At 41.1% G+C, this 27,989-nt stretch overlaps 1 protein-coding gene across 3 annotated transcripts in view; it reads left to right on the top strand.

Moving 5' to 3' along the window:
* mid1 (midline 1) overlaps positions 1 to 27,989 on the top strand; it is a 65,301-nt gene that overhangs the window by 11,571 nt on the left and 25,741 nt on the right. For 2 of the 3 annotated variants that reach the window (XM_060898729.1, XM_060898730.1), the window contains 3 exons: positions 11,546 to 12,297; positions 23,674 to 23,769; positions 27,526 to 27,633. In XM_060898729.1, the coding sequence (XP_060754712.1) occupies positions 11,608 to 12,297; positions 23,674 to 23,769; positions 27,526 to 27,633 (894 nt within the window). In that variant the 5' untranslated portion in view covers positions 11,546 to 11,607. Of the gene's footprint in view, positions 1 to 9,765; positions 10,394 to 11,545; positions 12,298 to 23,673; positions 23,770 to 27,525; positions 27,634 to 27,989 lie in introns of those variants that run through there. The other variant, XM_060898728.1, reaches the window with a different exon arrangement.

The following is a 27,989-nucleotide window of genomic DNA, read 5'->3' as shown; positions in this document are numbered from 1 at the left end:
CACTTTAATTACTGAACCTTCCAAGATATAGTGTCCTGTTTTGTCGCATTACAAGCTGGAATTAAAATTGATTTTTGCAGGGTTAGCACCATTTGATTTACACAATATGCCTACCACTTTAAAGGTGCACATTTTTTTTTTATTGTGACACAAACAATAAGTTTAAAAAAACAGAAATCTGGAGTGTGCATAGGTATTCACCCCCTTTCGTATGAAACCCCTAAATAAGAGCTGGTCCAACCAATTCACTTCATAAGTCACATAATTAGTTGATTAAGATCCACCTGTGTGCAATCAGAGTGTCACATGATCTGTCACATGATGTCTGTATAAATCAACCTGTTCTGGAAGGACCCTGACTCTGATACACCACTAAGTAAGCAACATGAGAACCAAGGAGCCTCCAAACAGGTCAGAGACAAAGTTGTGGAGAAGTATAGATCAGGGTTGGGTTATAAAAAATATCCCAAACTTTGAATATCCCAGGGAGCACCATTAAATCCATTATAGCAAAATGGAAAGAATACGTCACCACTACAAACCTGACAAGAGAAGGCCGCCCACCAAAACTCACAGACTGGGCAAGGAGGGCATTAATCAGAGATGCAACAAAGACACCAAAGATAACACTGAAGGAGCTGCAAAGATCCAAGCGGAGATGGGAGTATCTCATAAATCTTGTGCAAACAAGGCAGCCTCAACAGCTACAAATATTCGTATCTGGCACCAACTTATAAATTTAACAAGAAGCCCAGAAAGTAACGTGAGTCATTTTGTGATAGGTTTATTATATAATTTGAGAAAAGCCACAACTAGTTTAGAGCTGACCCATACCCATTTTTGGGTGTTGCTCAAAACTAGGTCTAGCTATCACTTTTAAAGGCTCCATTCACAAAAGTATTCACAATGACTTAGTTAGGATTAACAGCTAATGTTATCGGATGTAATTCATGTTGTGCAATGAATGACAGGACTAGTTCACATGGTGATGAGGTGGACCTTCACAATGCCTATTTTTATGTCTCCATCATTTGTCTCCTTTGATGGCCAGAGTCACCAGGGTCCTGCTGTACTAGGACAAATGACTCCAGTGTTTCCACACAAAGGAACAAGCAATTTGGGACACATCCACCCTCCTTGCACACGTTATGGCACTTAGAAAAGTGTTCTTTAACACGGAAACAGCCCACAAAATTTGTCTGTATGCGGCTAGAGTCACAAAGAATACTAGCCACCCTATAATCTCAATGTGGGGCAGACATTATTATGCTTGCCAATCATCTCAGCACCTACTGATAAAGACACTAGGATTGTTGACAACGGCTGCAACAGTAGTCCCCTTGGTCTTGCTGATTATGAGCTTTTCAGAAGTGGGTTGACTTTGGAGTTAAGGCAAACACCACAAAGAGAGACATGTCCTTGTCCCAGCATATGAGGCACATGCTTTACCTTGCTAGAGATGCAAGGATTTTTAATGAAGGGGTTCACTTGTGGAAATCTGGAAATAGTCACCATGAATGCTTCCCTTATTGGCTGGGGGCAGTGTGGTGCAACAGAGGAACAGGCAAATGTTTGAAGCCTTATCCAGCAGGACATGTCTTTATAGCTCTATGGGAGCCAACTAGGAAGCATCCTTGTAAGGAGCTCAGACCACATCAACTGCCTCCTCTAAGGGTCTCCCAGATTATCAAGTTCCTCACCCTGTCACAAAGGATAAGCAGAGCGTCTTTGTGAAGAAACGTCATTTCTGCACTTGTAAATTTTCGGTCACTACCCACAGTTCATGAACATAGGTGAAATAAATGTATAGATTTCTCCATGGGCGGCACAGTGGTGTAGTGGTTAGCGCTGTCGCCTCACAGCAAGAAGGTCCGGGTTCGAGCCCCGTGGCCGGCGAGGGCCTTTCTGCGTGGAGTTTGCATGTTCTCCCCGTGTCCGCGTGGGTTTCCTCCGGGTGCTCCGGTTTCCCCCACAGTCCAAAGACATGCAGGTTAGGTTAACTGGTGACTCTAAATTGACCGTAGGTGTGAATGTGAGTGTGAATGGTTGTCTATGTGTCAGCCCTGTGATGACCTGGCGACTTGTCCAGGGTGTACCCCGCCTTTCGCCCGTAGTCAGCTGGGATAGGCTCCAGCTTGCCTGCGACCCTGTAGAACAGGATAAAGCGGCTACAGATAATAAGATGAGATGAATGAGATTTCTCCATTATGAGCAAGCCAGAGATGAAGGTGGTAAGGAAAAACTCCCTGAAACGACATAAGGAAGAAACCTTGAGAGGAACCAGACTCAAAAGGGAACCCATCTTCATCTGGGTGACACCGGATAGCGTGATTATACATAATTTCCCTTCTATAACTGCATACGATATAGTGAAATGTGCATTTGTGTTAACAAGAACTTTTAAGCTTATGAACAGCTTATGAATATACGCATGAGTCATCTTTCAGAATTCATTGTGCCCTCTTCTCACTCCAGTTCTACATTTCTACATATACAACACACCCTGTCTCTGAGCGTGTGTTAATTCCCTGACTAATTTTTCCTGATTTGATATTTAGGTCACGAAGTGCAGGTTAGGGAGCCATGGCAGATGTTGTAAATGCTAGATGTGACAGATTAAGTTTTTTTTTTAAATTATTATTATTTTTTAAAATCTGGCTTGTCTTTGGTACATCCTCAGACCACCAGCCAATCCCATTAGTTGTGACAGGCATGCTAAGTTAGAGCTGATTCCAACAAGAAAGGGTTCGTGATTAGTCACAGACAAATCAGTCTGGGAGGGATGCACAATACAACAACAAAACAAGACGTCCAGTAAAATGGCAACTGCAGCACGATAGAACAAGTATACAGGACATAATCAAGATTAATTAGACAGTGTATATATTGACAGTGGGCGGCACGGTGGTGTAGTGGTTAGCGCTGTTGCCTCACAGCAAGAAGGTCCGGGTTCGAGCCCCGTGGCCGGCGAGGGCCTTTCTGTGCGGAGTTTGCATGTTCTCCCCGTGTCCGCGTGGGTTTCCTCCGGGTGCTCCGGTTTCCCCCACAGTCCAAAGACATGCAGGTTAGGTTAACTGGTGACTCTAAATTGACCGTAGGTGTGAATGTGAGTGTGAATGGTTGTCTGTGTCTATGTGTCAGCCCTGTGATGACCTGGTGACTTGTCCAGGGTGTACCCCGCCTTTCGCCCGTAGTCAGCTGGGATAGGCTTCAGCTTGCCTGCGACCCTGTAGAACAGGATAAAGCGGCTAGAGATAATGAGATGAGATATATTGACAGTGCAAATAATGTGTTTGTTATTGGGGGGAGGTCATAAATGTAATGCTGTTAAAAGAATACATGGACTTACAGTATGTCAGAGATTCTGGGAGCAGATGTTGAAATGGAAAAGCATACATTTACTGATGAAGCGGATTTGAAGTGTTGACACATTGTTGGCCTGATCTTTCAAACATACTACAGTATATGTTCTGTTGGCACGAATATGTTGATTTGGTTTATAATGCAGTAAAAGTACTCCGAAAGGCATTTATAAATGAAAAAATCCTATTATTATTATACATGTGAAAAATGTGATTTTAGCCCCTAGGGGTTGCAGTTCTAACCCGAGAACCACTGGAGTGAGGATAAGAAGCACTGGAGTAAGGAACTCGATTGGGTTAAAAAAAAATAAAAATAAAAAAAGATGGAAATGCATTTTAATCAGTGTTTTTAAAACGTCAGTGGCATCCAATCATACACTGTGAGTGTGAAACCGTGACACTGTAACTACCCTCGTCACCATGTCTAATCCTTCTAGATTCTGCTGTGTTGAAAATGCATTCATCAGCCACTAAGCGTTTTCATTCTTGTTTCACATATGGCCTGGCTTCATTTAGAAGCAAAACTCCATATGTATGCACTGATAACTTAAGCTAGGTCAATGCCATTGACCTACTTTGCACACTGCTCTCTGTAGCATGCCATAATTCGTTTGCATCAGATGGACAATTCCCCTTCTTTTCATAAAATACAGCTCTCGACCTCTTCATTTCTGGCCTTAATTAAATGCATTCATAATTCTCATTGAATGTAACCCAATTAGAAACAAATGCATTTTAACAAGTAGTTCATGTTTATGGATTATGTTTGAATATGTATTAAGATGATGACATTATTTGCCTTAATGTCGCCACCTGGTGGTCACTCCTTGACCTTTACAGCAGTGTAATAGCTTTCTTTTTTGTTTTTACTTACTAAGTGTAACTTAGGAAACATATGGAAGACATATAGACATGAAGGGACGACATTACATTTTGTCTGGTTGTAACTTTTGGTCAAGAGAACTGCCAAAAGTTCTCCTCAAGGAGTCTTCAAGTGGTTCACTAACTCATACTAACACACTAACACACGGACAGGAAGCAAGGATTTATAAAGGTATACATTGAGGGGATTTTGCATGTTTAATAGTCTAGTATACTATATTATACTCCGTTATTTAAGAGTTTAATAAAAAAAATAATAAAAACTGAGCAGGGGTTAAAAACAGGAGGAGAGTTATATGAAAAATATAGCGTAAAACAAATAAAAAGGCAGGATAGAATGTAAACCAGAGAAACTCGGAAACAAGGGGAAACTCGGAAACTAGAGGACTCAGCTCTGGAAATTCATGGCTTAGAAACATGGAGCCACATGCTGCACCGAGAAAGAGGGAGAATCAAAGATTTAAAAAGGAAACAAGAACAAAATGTTGTTGCCAAATAAAACACAAAATGGTCAGGTTACAGTATGTACAAAGCATGGAAAGTCAAAGGAGTCAGAAAGTTTGGACTCAAAGTGCACAAGATATTATTGAAGTGCCCTTAAAAATACTCTTGAACAAAAAGCCAGTGAGCTGCTTTTATCATGTTTTAAGTTAGAGGCAATGACTAGGTATGAAACATGTTTATTAGCCCTTTTAGTTTCACAGAGCTTGGCAGACTAGCAATTATGTATAAAAGGTGGATATTAAGTATAATTTTCAATATTTTAGTCAGATTTTTTTTCCATGCTACAGCAGCCAAGTGTCATTCAGAGTCCAGTGGCGGCTCCAGAGATTTTTCCTTCGGGTGGCAAAGGAGGGGCATAGGTTCCAGGAGAGGGGCATAGGTTGTCGATGCAGCAGTTTATGCAAATTGTAGAAATCATTTTAACTTACGCTCAAGAAAGACTCACAATCAAGTCATCTTGTCAAATATGTATTGAGCTATTGTACCATCAAGGAAAACGGATTCAACCATCTAAACCATCTTTTCTGAAAGTATATTCCCAAGCAATGAATGGAACTATTCTGCCCTAGCGATGTATCAAAAAATAGACAGATAGCGAACGGTTTAGATTGTGGGTCTTTACTGAAGACTTCAAACTTATACAGATGTGTTCATCCTCGATTTCCGTAAAACTAAAAGAAGCAAATTAAGTATATCACTAAACTAAATAGCACACAGGCGAAAACGCGAGCTAGGCTGACACACAGCTAGTAATGCTAACACACAACACACAAGTTGTCTACTTTCTAAAGCCTATCACTTTACAAAACTATTAAGTCAAGTTTATTTGTATAGCGCTTTTAACAATAAACATTGTCACAAAGCAGCTTTACAGAATTTGAACGACTTAAAACATGAACTAATTTTATCCCTAATCTATCCCCAACGAGCAAGCCTGTGGCGACGGTGGCAAGGAAAAATTCCCTCAGATGACATGAGGAAGAAACCTTGAGAGGAACCAGACTCAAAAGGGAACCCATCCTCATTTGGGCAACAACAGACAGCCTGACTATAACATTAACAGTCCTAACAAAGTCAGCATACACAGAAAGTAAAACATAACTTACAGGTATAGCTACTACCGGAACCTAGCGAGACAGCACTCCATACATCCAACCAATGACTATATAGCCTACTGCATCCAACAAAAAACTAACGTTCTAGAAAAACTAACGTCTCTGATTGATAACTAAAGCTTCTATGCTAGTGGAGCAAGACTAGCATGCTAGTCTAGTTGCTGACCAACCAATATAAAAAAATATTGATAATAAAGATAGCTGGGCTAAAAGAATAATTGAGTACCAAAATGCATTTAACATAGAAAGGACAAGACTATGTTCTATCAGGTGAAAACAATTTGAGCAACCTCTTTGCTCCAGCACGTTGCCTCATCAGAAGTCAAGCATTCAGAAGAATCATAACAGAAGAACATCTCTCTCTGGGTGAAATCATTTCAAAATTCCGGGGGTGGGGTGGGGTGTGAAATAACGTAAATAACGGTAGGTAGAGATGAGATGAGGGCTTAGTACCTCTGTAGATAGATAACTGAATTTCAAAAATGTGTTTTAATAAATAATTCTTTTTAAAATAGGGGGGCAACTGTGGTGGCAAGACATATTTTTACAGTGGCAACTGCCACCTTTTGCCACCCCTTAAAACCGCGCCTGTCAGAGTCTGAATAACTGAGAATGAATTTCCAAACTGGCATTAAGAGCATGCTGTCTGAATCCATCTAAATATTAAAAGTGGGGCGCCGTGGCTCAGGTGGATAAGGTGCCATACCATAAATCCGGGGACCCAGGTTTGATTCTGACCTGAGGTCGTTTCCCGATCCCTCCCCGTCTTTCTCTCCCGCTCATTTCCTGTCTCTACACTGTCCTATCCAATAATAAAGGTGAAAAAAGCCCTAAAAAATATTAAAAGTAGATGACCTTTTGATTTCATAAAATCAGTGAAATTTAGTTCCCTCTAAAATTTGGTTATTGTGATAGGTTTATTTTTGTAATATCTAAATATATATACATATATATATATATCAGGCCATTCTGTGGCTGGGAAGTTATTTAATTTAAGGGGATTCCCGAGCAAATAATGTGCATGAAATCACTCGCTTCACGCAGTCAAGCAGACAGAGGAAGTCCGTGTGCACATGCACCTTAGTCTTGGTCTTCTTCATCTTTTGGGTTTTATGGTAGCTGGTGTCCACAGTGTTGCATTACTGCCATCTACAGGTTTACCTTTGACCGTGCACTGACAGTTCCATCATTCTGTCGCTAATCGAACAGCTGATCACACCGAGGTGCTCGCTGACCGCCGATATTTATTAGTTTGGTCCTGCATTTCCTTTCCTTCGCAACATAACATCTTTTCTTCTCACTTTCTGTGACTGTATTTGGTCTTTCATGTTTCATTCGCACACTCACTTCCGCCATTTTTCTCTCCTGTTTCAAATTTGTATCCCACAACGCCTTGCGCAAACAGGGAAAGCCCACCACGTACTGCATGACGTAGTATCTTGTATGGAGCACTTGCATGTGACGTCACAGCCGATCCAGATTGTGACAGACGCCATCTTGTCGGTCAAACGCCATATTCCGCCTTCTACTTCTGGTTCTACTTCTACCTTTTCTTCTGGAAAACCCTACTATATACAATTCTACTACAAAGGCTGCGGCTACAAGCTCTCCCTACCTGTGCACGTTTTTTATGTTTTTTATGTGTATTTTTGCGTGTTGTTCGTCTGTACCGGACTTCAATATCCACTACAACCATATGGACTTACTGGACATTGGTTTCCAGCAAAAAATGACGGTTTGTAGCGATTTCCATCGCATGCACAACATTCCGGACGAGATAGCGAGACCAGCGGGGTCTCCCTGGATTGTTATCGGAAGCAAAGCGAAGGAGGCGGCGCCGGGAGCGGAAGCAAAAGCGAGGCTGCAGAGCCGGCTTGTTGACTAAGCTCAGAAAACAGTTACTCAAACCTCCACTGCTAAGCCTTTACCTCTCCAACGCCAGATCCATGTAAACAAGACGGACGATTTGGAATTACAGCTGGAATTACCTTATTCTATAATCGGCTGGTCAGTGCTATACTCAATACTTAAGTGACTTACCCGTCCAATGAGGATTCTTGTTTACAAGATGCCACATCTGAGTCGCTGACAAATCCTGAATTTCTGTAAAGATAACTGTCCAGAGATTTATAGGCACGCAGTGCTTCACCACTGAACAGAGGGAAAGTTAATGAGGTAATTATACACGTCCGGGTATTCCGCTGGCAGTTCAAAATCCGGTCGTGAAAACTCCGTCCGGTAAGCCATAAGGGTCACTAATCTGTAGCTCGTTTATTTTAGACATATATCTAGTTATCTGTTCATTAGAAAAATGAGCCGTGTAGTCCGTCGGTTGAAATTGATCCATTCTGTACACGAGTGCAGCGGTATTCAGCGGTGTTTTTTACCGACAAGATGGCGGTTGTGTACTTTCCGGTCACGTGACTGCAAGATCTCTATTGCATAATGGTTAAGCAAGAAAAAAAATCACGGAGAATTTAGGGCCACACGGCCCTAAATTCATCAATTGTTCTAGTTAATAAAAAAAACCTAATAAAATTGGAAGTCTGTGATTCGAATTCAGTCGCTTTCAGTCCATTAACCAAAAATAATTCAGTGTCGGGTAGGGTGCATCAGTTGCCCTCACTTTCATAAAATCTGATGCATTTTTGTTTGGGTGTTCCTTTTCGCCAATAAAGACATCCTGTAAAATTTTTTGACCATATTCAAAAGTCTAATGGTGGCACCATGAGGTTCATTTTTTGCCAGAAAACGCTTTATGTTTTCGCGTAAGGTTTGAATCACAATGTTGGACTCCATTTATTGATTTCTTGTGACCCAGAGATCATGTTAAGAACCTTTGCAAGGGATTGAGAAGCATTAATGTGATTCATAATACATTTGTATTGTTTAAAAGTAGTTGAACAATGATTCAATGAACAGCTAAAACTCAAACTGTGCTTGATGATATATTTAGAATATGTACTAAAAATGTGTATCTAAGATATTTGGTATACTCTATAAGGTGCCATAATGTTTCATGAAAAGTGATCGAAATTTTGTCATAAAAGTCATAAAATAGCAGCTTTTTCCATAACTTTGAGCTCCTGGTGCCACCATTAAACTTTTGAATTTTGTCAAAATATTTCACCCAGTGTGTTTTCTTCCCAAAAGGAACATAAAAACAAAAAATGCATCATGATCGGAGGAACTTTTCATTTTTAGGGGGCAACTGATGCACCCTAGTGTCGGGGGAAATTCTTTTTGTGACCTCTACTTGAAAAATCTGAAAGACAGTCTAGCTTTAAAAGTGCAGGATGTGCTTTATGGTTATAGATCATCCCCTTTTGAAGGATGGCTCAGCTCTGACTCATGTTTAGACCTACCAATGTCCTGTGATTCTGCCACATGTGAACAAGCAAGCAGAAAAGCGCGCATGGCATTCAGGTGATCCCACAGAAAAGGGTCAAATGTAGTTCATGTGCAAGGAAAAAAAAATGATTCCTCGTTTGGTTGCTGGATTCAGCAAGAATTTGGGTGCAATTCATACCCACGAAGAAAGTGCATTGATTACAGTCTGCTACAGGAATGTTAGATTAAAAGGTCACTGAATGTATTCTATTTTCCACTCGCTTTCTATTCACAAGGATGCAAAATGTGCTGCAAGCTACAGTCACGTTTAAATGTAAACCGTAGTAGTTTAAAAAGTGGATTCAAATCCCGCTGACTTATTTTTTTCACTCGACATGCCATTCCCATTAATTTCACTCCATAATCAAACCTCAGGATGTCAATATGTAGTAATGAGCTCCTTCCTCTACCACCTGTGACCTGTTTGTTCCACGCTATTGTCTGTAGTTAAATTTCCATTTAACTGAATAATTGTAAAATAATAATAAAAAAAAAAAACAGGAAAGCCGCACACACTTTTGAGTTGCCGCGTGTGTGTAGTGTACATGCCAGCCTGAACTCCTGGTGTTTTTTCCTCTATGATTTAATCCCTCATTCACACACAATGGGCAACAAGAGGGCAACTCTTTCATCCTCATTCTATTCTTCACATTCACTCACAACAGATTTCCATCAGTATGTTGTGCGCTTAAATGAACTATTCTCTGTGCTGGAATGCACTTCCAGTTCTTCACATATCTTTGACTTTGTCAGTTCCTCTGTTCCCTACCACCCCCACCACGCACACACCTCTGGCTGCCCAAGCCACAGGGTGGAGGAAACTGACTTTCCTGGAATTGTCGGGATAAAGCTTATTTTTCCTGTTCGGAGGTGAAACAAGAGACAGGCCGAAACAGACATTAGACACAACTACCATCCCAGAACTAAGCCAATTAGAATGGAAGTGTGTGTGTGTGTGTGTGTGTGTGTGTGTGTGTGCTGAGTAGGACTGAAACGATGCAAGCTGTTAGGCTGCTTTAGACAAAGCTGTCTACATGAGGCTCTGCGTGTTGAGCCTCTCGTCACTTTCTCAATTTGGGTCGCTGGGCTTGATCATCAGGAGAGATGTCGCTGAAGCCTGGTCTCGGGAGAAATCCATTGGTGGGTACTGATAAAATGTGAAAAGTATTGGTGTTTATAGGAGTCTCTGCAAATGTGTGTGCACTGCCAGAGTAAATCATTTCTTCAAGGCGCCATCAGATTGAGGTGACTTGTCACTTGTGGCTGTTTTTTTCTGTATAAAAAACATATATTTCACCTCTATTGCATAGACAGAACAAATATATTCACGTTCAGGCTTGCTTTTATTTTTGGCTTTGCTGTTGACTTATACTGCGATTCAATTTAATATACAATATGTCACGTATTTAAAGCCCTTTAAGAGATTACTACTCTTGAAGATCAAGATTATTATTTGATTTTTTTTTTTTTTATTTAAAAAAAAACATGACAGAGAGGGTGGGTGTTGAAGGACAGGATGGCTCAACTGAGATGTAGGTCAGTGACGCTAGCCTTGAAAAACACTCTAAACAAGTGCATCTGTCTGAAATACACTGAAAGAATCGAAATCCTCCATGTGTAGTTTTAAAGCAAATGATCTGCAGAAAATGAAATCCATTCTGTGAGGGTCATAATGTAATTTCTGTCTTCGCAAGTCAGAGTAGCTTGTTGAAATATTTTTGTGACACATTTAAATATTAATAGCATGCTTCAGGGTTTCTGAAGAGTTCAAGCATCTGGTCTGATGTAGTCTGATGGTTAGTGCAGGGGTGGATGTTTCACAGATAGAGTTTTTCAGTGATGAGAGAGGAAGTGTCATGGCTAATTATGACAAATGTATTGGCTTGTTTAGGACGTGCCTGACATATCTATGGATGTGTTGATGGATTTCTCCTTTGGTAATAGCTCTTATAATATGATGCTAATTAAAAAAAAAAAAAAGAAAGTTCTTTGGAAATGTTCAGGAACTTCAAATTGTCCTGCAGTTGAATGAGCATATATATCTTTTACGTCAACATACTTTGGGCATATTTGTTAAACAGAGATAAGAGAACGTTATTTTAAGAAATGAATGTTAATGATACTTTACTGTGAATGTTGATGCTTTTGTCTTTTGCACACATGATGAATCTACAGGTTAATCTACTTAAAACCGAAAATAAATCACTGAGGATTATATTATACTATTATACACGCTCCATGAAATGCTTGATAACTTTCACCTGAATTCTCTCTGTATGCCATCTTTCTCAGATAGCTGCCTGGCGCTCCTGGATTTTGCTAATGCCATTCCCTCTTCGCTCCACCTAAAAAGGATGGAAACCCTGGAGTCGGAGCTGACGTGCCCGATCTGCCTGGAGCTGTTTGAGGACCCCCTGCTGCTGCCCTGTGCCCACAGTCTGTGCTTCAATTGTGCTCGCCGCATCCTGGTCTCGCATTGCACCTCAGGTGAGCCATCCGACGCCATCTGCGCTTTTCAGTGCCCTACGTGCCGCTATGCCATCTCACTGAGCCCACAGCGTGGCCTGGATGCACTCAAGCGCAACGTCACCCTCCAAAACATCATCGATCGTGTCCAAAGGGCTTCGACTTCTGCTACTCTTCTTCTGTCCTCCAGCGGGCACAGTTCACCAGGCGACAGCCCTCTAGGCGCCATGACGACTGCCACTGCACCCTCCTCACCCACTGAGCTGGTGCAGTGCCAGTTTTGTGAGCAGGAACCGCCACAGTGTGCTGTGAAGACTTGCGTAACATGTGAGGTGTCTTACTGCGAGGAGTGCCTACGCGCCACCCACCCCAACAAGAAACCATTCACTGGACATCGCCTCATTGAACCTTTGCCTGACTCGCATCTCAGAGGTCTGCAGTGCCTCGAACATGAAGAGGAGAAAGTGAACATGTACTGTGTCACGGATGAGCAGCTCATCTGCTCTCTCTGCAAGCTAGTCGGACGTCACCGTGACCACCAGGTGGCAGCGCTAAATGAGCGCTATGAGAAACTAAAGGTACGTTTAACAGCTTATTCTGGATGACTTTATATGAGCTTTTTCTTAAACTCATATTTTAATTAGCACAATGGTGACGCAGGTAGTGTTGATCCCTCACAACTCCAAGACCCCTGGTTCGATCCAGAGCTTAGTTTACTGTCCGTGCTGAGTTTCTGTCCATGCTGTCCCTGTGTCTGTGTGGGTTTCATCTGGGTCGTTCGGTTTCCTCCCAACTCTTGAACACATTCCAGTAGGTGTGAACGTGTGTGTGGTTCCCTGAGAAGAACTAGCGACCCATCCAGGGTGTAGTCTAGCCACATACCCAGTGTTACCAGGATAGGCTTTGGATCCACAGCAAATGGATGAATGAATGAATGAATCCATATTTAATCATAGTTTCCAAAATCCAAAATGATTCACTTTGTAAAATTAGTTTTTGATTAGTCAATCTGAGGCATGAACATGGTTCACACACCAACAGCCAACTTATACTGTTCCTTCATCACAGTAAATACGACATTACAAACAACAATGACTTTTTTTTTCTTTTATACAGTTGTTGGCATCTGTTATTTGTTAGAATGATGACTCTTGTGGGACAGTGCTGAAGTGTAGGATCAGTTCTGTGAAGGACACTGTCAGGTCATGGAGTTTATGTTTTATGGCTTGTTCCTGAAATGATGAGAAAAATAAAAGCAGTCGTGAGAGCAGAATGGCTTTGAAAAGAACAGTATGCCAGGTTTGAAGAACTAACCATTGACTGCTGAGAACTTTTTTGGGATTCTTTCTAAATTTTAATCATAACTCAACAAATGAAAACAATAAATGTTGCATTGGAGTCAATTAGTCATTAGGCATCAGCATTAATATTAGTCATAATAATATGTAAATTACACAAGTACCAGTGCACAAGGGTGCTCATTTTTAATATTAAAAATGAGCAACTTCCCAGACTTTTTAGAAACAAAGCTCGCCATCATGACCGGGTTATGACAGTATCTTTAGGTCTTGTAGTTTGAGTTCTTAGAAGGGATAAATACAGTACTTCTGCTGCTATAAGTACTGACCTTAATTACTTTACATATAATATAATTATATGATTAATGAGACCATCAGGTATGAACTACAGAATAAACAGCTAGGTAATGGGATAAATATAGTGCCAAGATGGTCCTATTATTACAAATTTATACAAAGGTTTTATACACATTTATTACAAAGGTTAGAGAGAGGGGATAATGTTATCAGATGAGATTTCAACATTGTTTATTAAGTGTAATTTCCATCCATCCATCCATTATCCGTAACTGTTTATCCTGTGCAGGGTCGCGGGTAAGCTGGAGCCTATCCCAGCTGACTATGGGTGAGAGGCAGGGTACACCCTGGACAAGTCGCCGGGTCATCACAGGGCTGACATATAGAGACACGCAACTATTCACACTCACATTCACACCTACGGTCAATTTAGAGCCACCAATTAGCCTAACCTGCATGTCTTTGGACTGTGGGGGAAACCCGTGCGTACACGGGGAGAACATGCAAACTCCACACAGAAAGGCCCCCATCAGCCACTGGGCTCGAACCCAGAACCTTCTTGCTGTGAAGCGACAGTGCTAACCACTACACCACCATGCCGCCCTAAGTGCAATTTAGTTTATTAAATATATGAGAAGTATACAAAAGATGTGGGGCGGCACGGTGGTGTAGTGGTTAGCGCTGTCACCTCACAGCAAGAAGGTCCGGGTTCGAGCCCCATGGCCGGCGAGGGCCTTTCTGTGCGGAGTTTGCATGTTGTCCGCGTGGGTTTCCTCCAGGTGCTCCGGTTTCCCCCACAGTCCAAAGACATGCAGGTTAGGTTAACTGGTGACTCTAAATTGACCGTAGGTGTGAATGTGAGTGTGAATGGTTGTCTGTGTCTATGTGTCAGCCCTGTGATGACCTGGCGACTTGTCCAGGGTGTACCCTGCCTTTTGCCCGTAGTCAGCTGGGATAGGCTCCAGCTCGCCTGCGACCCTGTAGAACAGGATAAAGCGGCTAGAGATAATGAGATGAGACAAAAGATGTTCAGAGGATGGGCGTTTTTATTTGGGCAATGCAAACCTAAAAAGATCAAAATTTTAATTTGGTAATTTTCCAAAGCTATAATTCCCTAATTAAGGTCCTCACCTGGTTCATTTGCAAGAAAAAAAAAAAAAAACAGAGCATGTACGACATTTACTGGGGCTCGTGCTCAGACCAGCCATCTGGCCTTTTGCTTTTCAGAGATTATGATTAAGACTCTCTTATCTTCTCTGACCTCAAAACACTCATTATGAGTGTAACCGTGGTTCTATGATTAAGTGGAAGCCCACTAAGACCAGTGTTGAAAGCACGAGTGGAAATCATCATGTTTGTGTTTTGACCAAGAATTGAGCACAAAAATAAAGAAAAAAAAATGTCACCCTGAGATGTATAATATGTGTCTTAGAATTGACAGTCCATATTGCCAGAGGCTCTGCTGAAAGCATTAGTGGATGGTGGATGCCTCTGCAGTCACGAGGAATCTAAACCTGTATCAGTGCAGCCAGTAAGTAATGTAGAGCACACTGAAAGCAGGCAAACTACATTAACAAGAAGGAAAAAGTACAGGCTGACCAATGCAAGGCTGCTGCACAGATCTCAGAAAAATAGAAGCACTGCCCAAGCATAACAATACAGATACAAAAGGATATACATCTTATTCAAAGAGAAGCACAGAAGCCACACATACAAAATATTGTTCCTGGCCTCCAGCAAAGGCCAAGTGGTTGTTGAAACATTCTGCTGTCCTGATAGGAGAGGATGAAAAGAAGCACTTGGCCCATAAATGAAAAATAAAGGAAACCATATCCTTTACATCAAAACCAGTCATGGGTTCTTGCATCTGCCATGCATAACATTTGAAGAAGCAGAAGACTCATTTATTTGTCCCATATACATTAAAGCACAGTGAAATTCTTTTCTTCACGTATCCTTATATATCTCCAACTTGTTAGGAAGTCAGCCATGATCAAGGGCCCAGCAGTGGCAGCTTGGTAGTGCTGGGGCTTGAAAACCTGACCCGATCAGGAACCCAGAACCTTAATTATGGAGCCAATGCTGCCACTTGAAATGGTCAGGAGTGTTAGAAATATATTTTTTTTCTACCAGAACCTGTGATTTTTTTTTTAATCATCTAAAAGCATTTTGAAAATGGGACTCTGAGGGTGAATTGGTATCGTAGTTTTGTGACCACTGCAAAAACCTTTAACTGTTGTGGGTGATGGAGTACTCACATCCAAGTGCATCGGCGGCAGTTGTGGAATAAAACTGATAACAGTTCAGTGGTGGCTCAGTGGTTAAGGCTTTGGGATACTGATCACATCACATCACACATCACATTATCTCTAGCTGCTTTATCCTTCTACAGGGTCGCAGGCAAGCTGGAGCCTATCCCAGCTGACTACGGACGAAAGGTGGGGTACACCCTGGACAAGTCACCAGGTCATCACAGGGCTGACACATAGACACAGACAACCATTCACACTCACATTCACACCTACGGTCAATTTAGAGTCACCAGTTAACCTAACCTGCATGTCTTTGGACTGTGGGGGAAACTGGAGCACCCGGAGGAAACCCACGCGGACACGGGGAGAACATGCAAACTCCACACAGAAAGGCCCTCGCTGGCCACGGGGCTTGAACCCAGGACCTTCTTGCTGTGAGGCGACAGCACTAACCACTACACCACCGTGCCGCCGGGATACTGATCATTTGTTAAAACTGTTAATGTTATAGTCATGCTGTCTGTTGTTGCCCAAATGAGGATGGGTTCCCTTTTGAGTCTGGTTCCTCTCGAGGTTTCTTCTACCCCTTTTCCACCAAATCAGTTCCAGGGCTGGTTCGGGGCTGGTGCTGGTTCACAACTCGTTCAACTTGCGAGCCAGCTGAGAACCAGCTTGCTTTTCCATCGCTCGCGGTGCTAAGAGAAGACACATCATTACGTCGCTGTATACGTCCGTTACGTTGTTGTATACGTCATTATGTCGCTGTATACGTCAGTTACGTCGCTACGTTTGCATAAACCTTGGCGTGAATATCAAAGCAAAAACAACACGGAAGAAGCAGCAGCAGCAACAACAACAACAATAATAATGGATGACTTCGCATTTGTACAGCTGCTGCTTCTCGTCGCTTAAAAATGGCGATCTTTCGCGGTCTTGTTATTGTTGTCGGTCTTAACAACTCCGCCCCCCCCGCTGACGTAAGCGGTTCTTTCCTCTGGCCCAGCAGAGAGTTGGTGCTAGCCTGGAACCGGTTTTTCTGGCCCCAGAGCCAGTTCTTTGTCAGTGGAAACAGAAAACCCGGTTCCAAACTAAGCACTGGCCCCAAACCAGCCCTGGAACTGCTTTGGTGGAAAAGGGGCATTCCTCATGTCGTCTGAGGGAGTTTTTCCCTGCCATCGTCACCACAGGCTTGCTCATTGGGGATAGATTAGGGACAAAATTAGCTCATGTTTTAAGTCGTTCAAATTCTGTAAAGCTGCTTTGCGACAATTTTTATTGTTAAAAGCGCTGTACAAATAAACTTGACTTGACTACTGATCAGCAGGTTGAGAGTTCAAATTCTGTTGGTTTAACCCTCATCTACTCCGTCACTTTGGTTGTGACTCATTTGCCAAATGAGAAAATGTTCCTGTTTCTGCTCATCTACAATAGTAGGAGCAGCACCCTGGGGCATGCAAGTGTGACACATGCAGTGGAGTCCCACAGAGGGAAATGACAGCTGAGCTTTCTGGTGGCAAAGCTGACGCAGAAGCCTTTGGGTCATGTTCTAAGGACATGAACCTGAAATTTAAGCAACAAATTGAAATTCTGAGGCTGAAAAGCTTTCATCCAGGGCCTTTTGGCCCAAAGATCTGGCCAGACACTAGAAACAGATGTCAGTGTGATGAGGACATACCTCTGGCAGAGTGGCTCAGGGAAAACAAACAGGACACCGGCCTGACAATACTAATGGTTGCCCCACTTTGTTTGGCAATGACAGTCATAGTTTGGAACACAAGATCAGCAAGGTCTGGTATAAATGGGTCTAATGACACACCAAAGCAGGTGTGCAATGTCAGTGTGTGCCAGCGTTCAGGGTTGCTGCCGTATTGTATAATTGTGACAGCAGCTCATTTGTGAATCCCATATGTTGGATTTTTTTTCCATTCACGTCACCCAAACTGTTATGTTGGCCACTAGTAGGCTTCCTTCACTCATGGAAAACATTCTTTGCTATGGTTTCCAGGATGATGCCCAGCTAATGCAATGTGTAATTTTTTCTTTCCTGATGGGTGTTTATGCTTGCATGATAAAAACTCACAAAGATATTTCTCTAAATACATGACCTATTCATTCTAAACCTGCCAAGCTTTGCCAGCGAAGCTCTTGACCCCAGAGGGTTAACAAACCAGTTTAAATCTCAGCAGCTAATATTTGCCATCGAATGAATAGACTACATAGAAACAATAGACGCACTGAACTTTACATGATGATTTAACTAGTTTGCTTAACTGTGAAAGCTGTTCAAGGTTGTTAATGCACTAATCAGCCTCATCAGAGAAGGAATATTTCTGATCAAAGCCAACAAGAGATGGTTAAGGTTCAAAACAACAAAAAAAAAAATTCCCTCTGCCTCACAGCTTCTCATTTGCATAAATTCTCATCTCATCTCATCATCTCTAGCCGCTTTATCCTTCTACAGGGTCGCAGGCAAGCTGGAGCCTATCCCAGCTGACTACGGGCGAAAGGCGGGGTACACCCTGGACAAGTCGCCAGGTCATCACAGGGCTGACACATAGACACAGACAACCATTCACACTCACACCTACGGTCAATTTAGAGTCACCAGTTAACCTAACCTGCATGTCTTTGGACTGTGGGGGAAACCGGAGCACCCGGAGGAAACCCACGCGGACACGGGGAGAACATGCAAACTCCACACAGAAAAGCCCTCGCCGGCCCCGGGGCTCGAACCCAGGACCTTCTTGCTGTGAGGCGACAGCGCTAACCACTACACCACCGTGCCGCCCTGCATAAATTCTGCTCAACTTTATTTCAAGGACAAGACCTGCTACTTAGCTCGACCTGATGTGATTTAACACCTGACAATGTGTGAATCACCAAGATTCATTGAGAACAAGTGACTTCCTGTCACTTTGTCACATTCTGTCACTTCCTGTGGGAACACGGTGAGGAGAACAACAAAAACAACAAAGCATATTGGCTCAAATGATTCATCACTGACAAACGCAGATGTGCTCATTTTTGTTATTTTCAGTGTTTGTGTATTTGGTGGCCATTTAGTGCATCCCTAAAATTAGGTTTTTTTTTTCATATTTCATTATTATACACAGTACAATGGAAGATGCAGTATTTAGTTGGATTACTTTTTGTTCCATGGAGCACATGTTGTGTGAGGGTAAAAATATGAGTCATTAGCTTTATAAGAAATTTAAATTTAATAGCAGAATTTTAAGAATAACTCAGGGGGAAAAAATACAGCTGAACTTCAGCCAGTAAAACTGATGGTTCATGGTTCATCTGTTGGGGGGGAGCCATGGCTTAATGGTTAGAGAAGCCGCTTTGGGACCAAAAGGTTGATTCCCTGGACTTGCAGGAATGTCTGAAGTGCTCTTGAGCAAGGCACCTAAACCCCAACTGCTCCCCAGGCTGCTCTGAATATTTTGTACTCTGGATAAGAGCATCTGCTAAATGCCATTAACGTAGTGTAATGTAAAACTATAATCAACTAGTTTATTCATGCGGATTAATCAGCCAGTCTTGATAAATCCCAGTTAACATTTTTTTTTTACATATTTTATGCAGCAAATCCCATCTAACTATAATTGTTTCCTTAACATCATTTCATTTTCATAGCACATCATTTCCTTTTGTGTATTTACCCTACACACTTCTCCTTGACGTGTTGAGATTTGATTACAGTGACGCCTGGATGGGAGGAAACCAAAAGGAAGTGGCCAAAAATAGAGTGGTCTCTTCTTGGATGTCTCATGGTTTAGGTCGCAGATTAGTACTGCTGCTGTAATTCCATCGTGATTTTATATGGGATATTATATATATATATACACACACACACACACACTACCGTTCAAAAGTTTGGGGTCACTTTGAAATGTCCTTATTTTTGAAAGAAAAGCACTGTTCTTTTCAATGAAGATCACTTTAAACTAATCAGAAATCCACTCTATACATTGCTAATGTGGTAAATGACTATTCTAGCTGCAAATGTGTGGTTTTTGGTGCAATATCTCCATAGGTGTATAGAGGCCCATTTCCAGCAACTCTCACTCCAGTGTTCTAATGGTACAATGTGTTTGCTCATTGCCTCAGAAGGCTAATGGATGATTAGAAAACCCTTGTACAATCATGTTAGCACAGCTGAAAACAGTTGAGCTCTTTAGAGAAGCTATAAAACTGACCTTCCTTTGAGCAGATTGAGTTTCTGGAGCATCACATTTGTGGGGTCGATTAAATGCTCAAAATGGCCAGAAAAATGTCTTGACTATATTTTCTATTCGTTTTACAACTTATGGTGGTAAATAAAAGTGTGACTTTTCATGGAAAACACAAAATTGTCTGGGTGACCCCAAACTTTTGAACGGTAGTGTATACACACACACACACACACACACACACACACACACACGTATATATGTTGTCATACATGTGTTTTCATATTGCAATTTGCCATTATTGCCCCCCCCAAAAAAAAAAAAAATATTTTATTGCTTTGGTTAAAATGAGATGTGCATAAGGCAGATGAAAAGCAAAATAGTTTACTGGAAATACAGGAGTGTAGCACAGCTCTCTCTTCCTCACCCTCTGGCACAGCTCCATAAAAATTCAAGGATAAAGGCTTCCTTCCTAAAATACAGACACACACACACACACACGAATTGAAAATGTCCATCATTTCAGGCAGTTTCCAATCCTGCTCTTGTGAAATCATGTGAAATCAGTGGGGTTTTCCAGGCATCTGCAAGGCAACAATTTGTTAGTAATATGAGGTTATCATTTGCTTTGTTCTGCAGCTTTATGGCTTTGCAAACTGGATTTTGATAGATTTGTATTTTTAAATCTGTCTAAACAAATCCAGTTCTATTCCCCTGTGTTATCGCACATGATTGTGGCCACCCCTCCCTCGGAGATGAATATAGCTAAGCATGGGTGCCGACAATTGCTCAAAGCTGCTTGTCTCAAACATAATCAACATGTTTGTCTCAGACAAAGACAGCTGGCTAGTATTAGGACTGCACATACAGAACGTAGAGCGCCACACGGCATTCATTTCCAGAAGAGACTGAAGTGGATAGGCACAGTCAGGAACGAGAGAACCAACCCACTGCCCTTTTGAAACAAACAAAAACGGACCACATACGGTGTTAAAAGGAATAAAAACAGAAATTGAATGAGGGACTGAGCGAAACACGCAATTTGAGCTAATGGCAGCTGTTATGTCCTTTCCTCGCCACACAGAGTCAGGACAATGGTATAAAATGAATTCAGTCCGAGGCTGAACTAAATTAGTGTTTGAAAATCCTGCTTTAAATCCACCGCTAGAAGGATTTAAGCTGACTGACTTAATCAGAATCGTTCTAAAGTGAATGATTATCATTATTTTATTGTGAATAAAAATTTTACAGGCAGCCCTGTAAGAATTGATTATTTATTTATTTATTTATTTATTTATTTAATCTGGATGTACTGTACATTTATCTTTCATTATTTGCGTCTTTCTTCAGCACCTTGGGTTTTCACTGTTAATTAGCATGAGTGATTAGTCGTAACCATGACTGTCCTACAGTACAAGTGAATCTCAGACACTTGTATGCTTGTGGTCTAGCATGAGTATTTAAAGCTCATAGGCAGTGGTTTTAATTTTATGCACATTTGAAACTTTATAATGTTAAAAAAAAAACCTCTGTAATTTTCTTCTGGTCCCAAGAAGTATTGTTAATAAGTAATAATTAAAATAAGTTAGCGCGGATCGTGGCAAATTTCTGTTTGGCTATTTTCGTGACCACTCGGCGTGTGACGTCATTTAAGACAAACAAACCGCTTGAGTTGAGTCCACTTCCGTTTACTTGCATTGCCGTTCGGCTTGAGTCCAGACATGCGTTCGGGACTTTCCAAAGAAAAACCATGCCTTATTGTTGTGCAGTGAACTCTAACAACGGGACCGGTTCAGGAAGAAGTTTTTACCTTTTACCGAGAGAGAAGAGGCGGAGCGAGAGGGTTGGCTTTTTCCGAAAAAGGAGAAGAGGCGGAGCGAGAGGGTTGGCTTTTTCCGAAAGAGGAGACGAGGCAGAGAGAGTGGATTGTGCGCATGAAACCAGAGGGTTGTTTTTTTCCAGAAGAGGAGACGAGGCAGAGAGAGTGGATTGTGCGCGTGAAACAAAACCAAGCAGTCAAAGAAGAAACAGACCAGCAATGCTCAAGCAAAAAGGAGAAAATTGGAGGTAAACATTTTTACTTTTGCTTGCAATTGACAAGTCAAGAATCCTGAGGGATCCTGTACAATCATTGTGGAAATAAGACAAAGGGATATTTCCTCGCTTAGAGTTGGCTATAAATAGTATAATGCTGTGGATGGCAGGCTAACGTGGCCTACCGGTGCACTGTCCAGTAATCGTTCCCTATATCCAATATGGAGGGCGGTTTAATTATTCTTCAAAAGGGATCTTATTTAGTATTATGACGAAAGTAGGAATTTATCATAACTACCAGGATAAATCGTTTGGGCGCGAGTCTTGTTGAGGTCCGGGGTCACTGCGATCAGAGTTGGCCGAGTCGCTGTCCGATTCCGAGGCTGCACGGTCAAACCAGTGAGCCACATTCACCGATTGCTTCACAACGGCCATAGGTTCGTACATATATGGTTTATACCTCTCGATATTTAATTTGGAGAGTTCCTACTTCAAAATTGCTATCGCTTTCAGACATTTTACACAAACTCTCACGACCAAAGTCCGTACACGTGTGCTCGGTTCGCAAGTAAACACAGAGCTGCTCCCAGTCTGTTGGGCTTAAACGACGTCACGACGACGGTCCCCTGGCGGTGAAAGTGCGCATAAGTGAGATGTAAACAAACCTTCAGAAATTGGGCAAAACAGTATATTTTAACCGTTTTATTCAATTTTAGGGTGCAAATTAGACACTAGGAAAATTTAATTCGCTTTTTGGGTTGTTCTTCTAGACCAGTGGTCACCAACCTTTTTATGCCCGAGATCCCTAACCTCTGCCTAGATGGCAAGCAAGATCTACCCCTTGAAGCGTTGAAAAAGAAATCCAGACTAGACTGTTTCAAGTTGAGGCTTTTTATTTAGCCTAATTTTAACTGAATAAGATTTAAGACCCTGGTCCAACTTTTTAATTTCTTGTGAGAGCTGACTAAATGACTTAATTTCAGTACAACATACAATGGAAATTAACTATACACAAAAAATATATAGGCCTATATCTGTAGTGAGCAGAATGAATGAACCACCAATGACTCAGATTGTTATTAATATCAACTAATAATATTGTAATGAGAAAGCTGAACTGTTAACATCAGTTGCACTGTCTTGTTTGTATTGTAACACTAAATTAATTAATTTCAGAATCTAGACAATAAAGTTGATATTCTACATTCCACCTCCGACCGTTGCCTATGACCTTTAAGATTAACTTTCCATTGTTCACTGGTTTTATTGCTTAGCTTCCTACTTCTTCATTACTCCTTTGTGTTTCAGTTCATTTCTGGTTTGGACCACTGCCTATCTGTTTTAATTAATATTATGGATTTGTCTTGGCTTACTCTGTTTGATTTGGTCCGTAGGATTATGACCATAGTGTTTGAATAAATGTAATCAAAAGACTGCTCCTGGGTCCCTTTTGTTATGCAGTATGCTTTTGCAATTTTAATTCCCTGTTATATTTTTTCCCCCCTGACTGATGTATAACAATATTCAGCATTGAAGGCATATCGATAAAATTTGCAAGAAGAAACAAGATGCCATGCACAAAAAAAAAAAAAAGGCTTGTTTCTGGGCGAAAATATCTTATATAAGAGGCACTGCACATGATAGGTGGACACAATGTCAGAAGTGGGCTATTTTATCTGAATTTAACAGTCGAGTGGGCCAAGTTATTTTTTTATTTTACTCAGTCTCCTTCCCTGTTGCGTTCGCTCCAGTCACTATTTACGACTGTAGTCGAGCAGTCATGATGAGGAGATCTTGGGCAGAAAGGGAGTATCTGGAGGTCAGTGAATTTTGAGGGATCTGAATTTCTATGCTCAGTACATATACATCTAAGGAAGTATACTGTGCTCTTTTTCTTACAGCACACATTGGACTCCAACCTCAGCAATTTGATCAAGAGGAGTAATGAGTTGGAATCATTAATGGGGAAGCTGATTCAGACCTGTCAGCATGTAGAGGTGAGTCTCATCTCATGGCCTTCCTTTAATATTTTTAAATATTTCATTTTTACTTTACGTTTTATATTTATTTGAATCTGGTGATAGTATTCAAAGTCAAATTTTTAGTATCTTTCTGCATATTGCACACTGAAGTGAGGTTGTGAGCCCTTCCAGTGCTACATTACACAAGCACAGTAAATGAGGAGGGGAGCAAAAAAGGACCATAATGTACCGTAGTAGTACAAATACGCATAGTGTTTGTGTGGTGCAAATCTCACCATTAAAACAAGCTGGTAATGCCTTTGTTTGTTACACTTAGTGTATCTACAATAAAGAATCATGATATGCATCCAAATATCTCTTACAGCTACGCGACCAGCAAATTTATATAACCAACTACATGTCCGAATGAGTATAGTTTGGCACAACAAGCGAACAATTTTAACAATAAAATCATGAACCTTTATTCAGGTTAAAACTGGATGTGACTAGACCTCATTATTCATGTTTCAGTTTCCATACCAGACTATTTCAGGAGATGAGAAATATTCTCATTGCTATTAGCCTGTTTAATAAAAATATTTAAAGAGCTTAATAATTATTCAACATGCACATGGGAAATATAGCTAACATCATTTCTTTGTATTTTAAACTGAAATCTTGTACATTTTGAGGTCTGTTTAGAGGAAATATGTCACATTTTGATCCAAGTCCAAAAGCATTAATAAATAGTAACACCACTCACAGAGAGCTATGATACTTCTGTGAACAATTAGTATAATACCTCCATTATATGTATTTGTGAATACTTTGCTATAAATATGAAAGTGGTTGTTGGGCATGTTGATCAAAAAAGTTGAATATTCGTTCGATAGACATCTCTTAATATTGGGCGGCATGGTGGTGTGGTGGTTCGCACTGTCACCTCTCAGCAAGAAGGTTTCGGGCTCGAACCTCACGACCGAAGAGGACCTTTCTGTGTAGAGTTTGCATGTTCTCTCTGTGTCTGTGTGGGTTTCCTCCGGGTGCTCCGGTTTCCTCCACAGTTCAAAGACATGCAGATTAGGTAAAATACCCAACTACTGGGGTTGCACAAGCCAGTGTATACTTAGTGCTGGTCCCAAACACAGATAGACTGGGGAGGGTTGCATCAGGAAGGGCATCCGGTCTAAAAACCTATGCCAAATCAAATAAGCGGAACAGATTTTCTGTGGCGACCCCTAATGGGAGCAGCCGAAAGAAGACGACGACTGATATTGATAACAGTAATTTTCAATGCAAATCAAAATGACCTCAAATCCACCTCTGATCTAATTAGCATCATGTTGGACGATAGGGTGGCGCAGTGGTTAGTGCTATCGCCTCACAGAAGGTTCTGGATTTGGACCTGGCGGCTAACTGAGGTCTTTCTGTGCGGAGTTTGCATGATCTCCCTGTGCCTGCGTGGGTTTCCTCTGACAGTCCAAAGACGTGGATTAGGTCAACTGGCTCATCTAAATTAGAGTGCTCATTCCTTTATGTACAACTAAAAGAATCATGTGTCTCAAACCATCATGATGCTACAGCCTTCAGTACCTGGGAACCTGCATGGTTGGGACAGCATGCTTTCTTTCCCCTGTCAATCACAGTGACACTAGTAATCACAGGCATTTCTGGGCTCATGTATGTGGAAGAGGGCAGATAGTGCTTTCCTCTGAGTGTGCTACGTTGCCTGGTGATATAGTTTGAAAAGATGTGGTTGGCTAGTTTCACGTGTCTCAGAGGAAGCATGTGCTAGCCTTCAGTAGTTGGTAAATGAGTAATAAGTGAGCCTTTCATGATGGCATGGTGTTGCAGAGTGAAGTTATTTTGGGCTTGCCCCATGCATCTTCTCATCTCATCTCATTATCTCTAGCCGCTTTATCCTGTTCTACAGGGTCGCAGGCAAGCTGGAGCCTATCCCAGCTGACTACGGGCGAAAGGCAGCGTACACCCTGGACAAGTCGCCAGGTCATCACAGGGCTGACACATAGACACAGACAACCATTCACACTCACATTCACACCTACGGTCAATTTAGAGTCACCAGTTAACCTAACCTGCATGTCTTTGGACTGTGGGGGAAACCGGAGCACCAAGAGGAAACCCATGCGGACACGGGGAGAACATGCAAACTCCGCACAGAAAGGCCCTCGCCGGCCACGGGGCTCAAACCCGGACCTTCTTGCTGTGAGGCAACAGCGCTAACCACTACACCACCGTGCTGCCCTTACTTAAAGTTTTATGGTCAGAAATATCATGGACAGGAACTGTGTATTTAGATAAATATTTTACAATAAAAAACAACCTACCACTTTCTGTGGCTTTCTGTCTGCCTTTCAATGTGGGCTTTTGTCAAGCCGCATCTCCTCAGGGTTAAACAAATCACTTCTGGCTCCGTCGAGCACCATTTCATCACATTAACCACACGAAGGCTTAGTGATGACCTACATCTCTCTCTCTCTCTCTCTCTCTCTCTCTCTGTATTGAGCTTTTTCCTGTCCATGTGTGAGTCTTAAAAATGTGAAACCCAATCTTGCTATTAAATCAAATTTAGATGGCTTGGGTCAATATTATAAGCAAACAGTTAAAAAGGAACTAGCGAGAAATTAGTGATCACAATGTACAAATACATATATTGTCTTATAAAGCAGTATTTTATAACTCCTATTTTCAAATCAGAATGCATAGTATTTCAATATTTATTTACCAAATCATTTAACTCTCCCCACTGGAGTCGTTTAAAGGCTTTTAGGCCTTATTAATAACCAGAAGACAGAACACGTCTGTGAAAGACATGGGAAAAAATGAGCACAACTCAAAAAAAAAAAAAATTCACTCTAAGGTGAAACTGTTGATGGTCATGTTCAAAAGTCATGGAGCTTAATTAGTGTGTTGAAAGAACTGAACCATGACTGAATAAGTTCTTTTACATAGTAAAAAAAAACAGCCAGAGAGAAGTTATTACACCTCAAAGGTCTCACAAACCTTTAACAATCACCTCTTTCATATCTCAACACATCATTTTTACACCCCATGAAGACAAGCACTGGAAAAAAAAAAAGGTGGTTTCACATGGTTGAAGTTATATTCATTATTCATTCATTTTTACTATTTTTAAAAATAGATTAACTTAAAATCTAAGAAACGCTTTGGTATAAGAAAGCACCATCTATGAAAATATCAACTACTCAACTAAATTTTTATTATATAATGTAAAATTGAATAAGCATAGTGGAAACTATGTTTTTCCTTGCAATCTATTTTTCATCTTTGAAGGAAAAACTATACGGAAGCGTAAAACATATGGGTGAATTCATGCAATACTAGATATATTAAGATAGCTTTGCTTATTTCCTAATATACTGCAAGTTTAAAAAAATATATTTAATGTGGTAGCATATATGTATTTCTCTCAAGAGAGACAAAAAACATGTATCCCATTATATCTGGTTTCACCTGTTTTGTGAATAAAAAGAAAACCTTACCATCCTTACCATTATGATTCTGCAAAACATAACAGCTTCACAGTTCTTCACACACAATACAGAGTAATCTAACATGACTCAGAAGGACTGAATTTTTTAGTGCTTTAAGAGTTTATTTCCCCTCATCATTTTATTCTAAAGTAACTGCACGTATAGACCGTTAAAAGAATTCTTCTGAAACATGCGACAGCTTGATATAAGTGACGTTTTTGGCTGAGCAGTGCTATGTTTTTCCTAAAATACATTTCTGGGTGTGTGTTTTTATTAGGTGAATGCATCACGACAGGAAGGAAAGCTGATGGAAGAATGCGACATCTTGATCAGCATAATTCAGGAGAGGAGACAAATTATTGGTGCTAAAATCAAAGAGGGGAAGGCAAGTTAATCAGCAAGTTAACCTCATGACCTACTAACCCCATTTCCAGAAAAGTTGGGATATTTTCCAAAATGCAATAAAAACAAAAATGTGTGATTTGTTAATTCACATGAACCTTTATTTAACTGACAAAAGTACAAAGAAACGATTTTCAATAGTTTTACTGACCAACTTAATTGTATTTTGTAAATATAAACAAAGTTAGAATTTGATGCCTGCAACACACTCAAAAAGTTGGGACAGAGGCATTACTACCGTTGTGTTACAACACCTTTCCTTTTACAGTGGTGCTTGAAAGTTTGTGAACCCTTTAGAATTTTCTATATTTCTCCATAAATATGACCTAAAACAACATC

This window comes from Neoarius graeffei, chromosome 18, assembly GCF_027579695.1.
Source record: "Neoarius graeffei isolate fNeoGra1 chromosome 18, fNeoGra1.pri, whole genome shotgun sequence".
Taxonomy (NCBI): domain Eukaryota; kingdom Metazoa; phylum Chordata; class Actinopteri; order Siluriformes; family Ariidae; genus Neoarius; species Neoarius graeffei.
The sequence above is the reverse complement of the archived record's forward strand: the minus strand, read 5'-3'. Positions and strand labels throughout refer to the sequence as shown.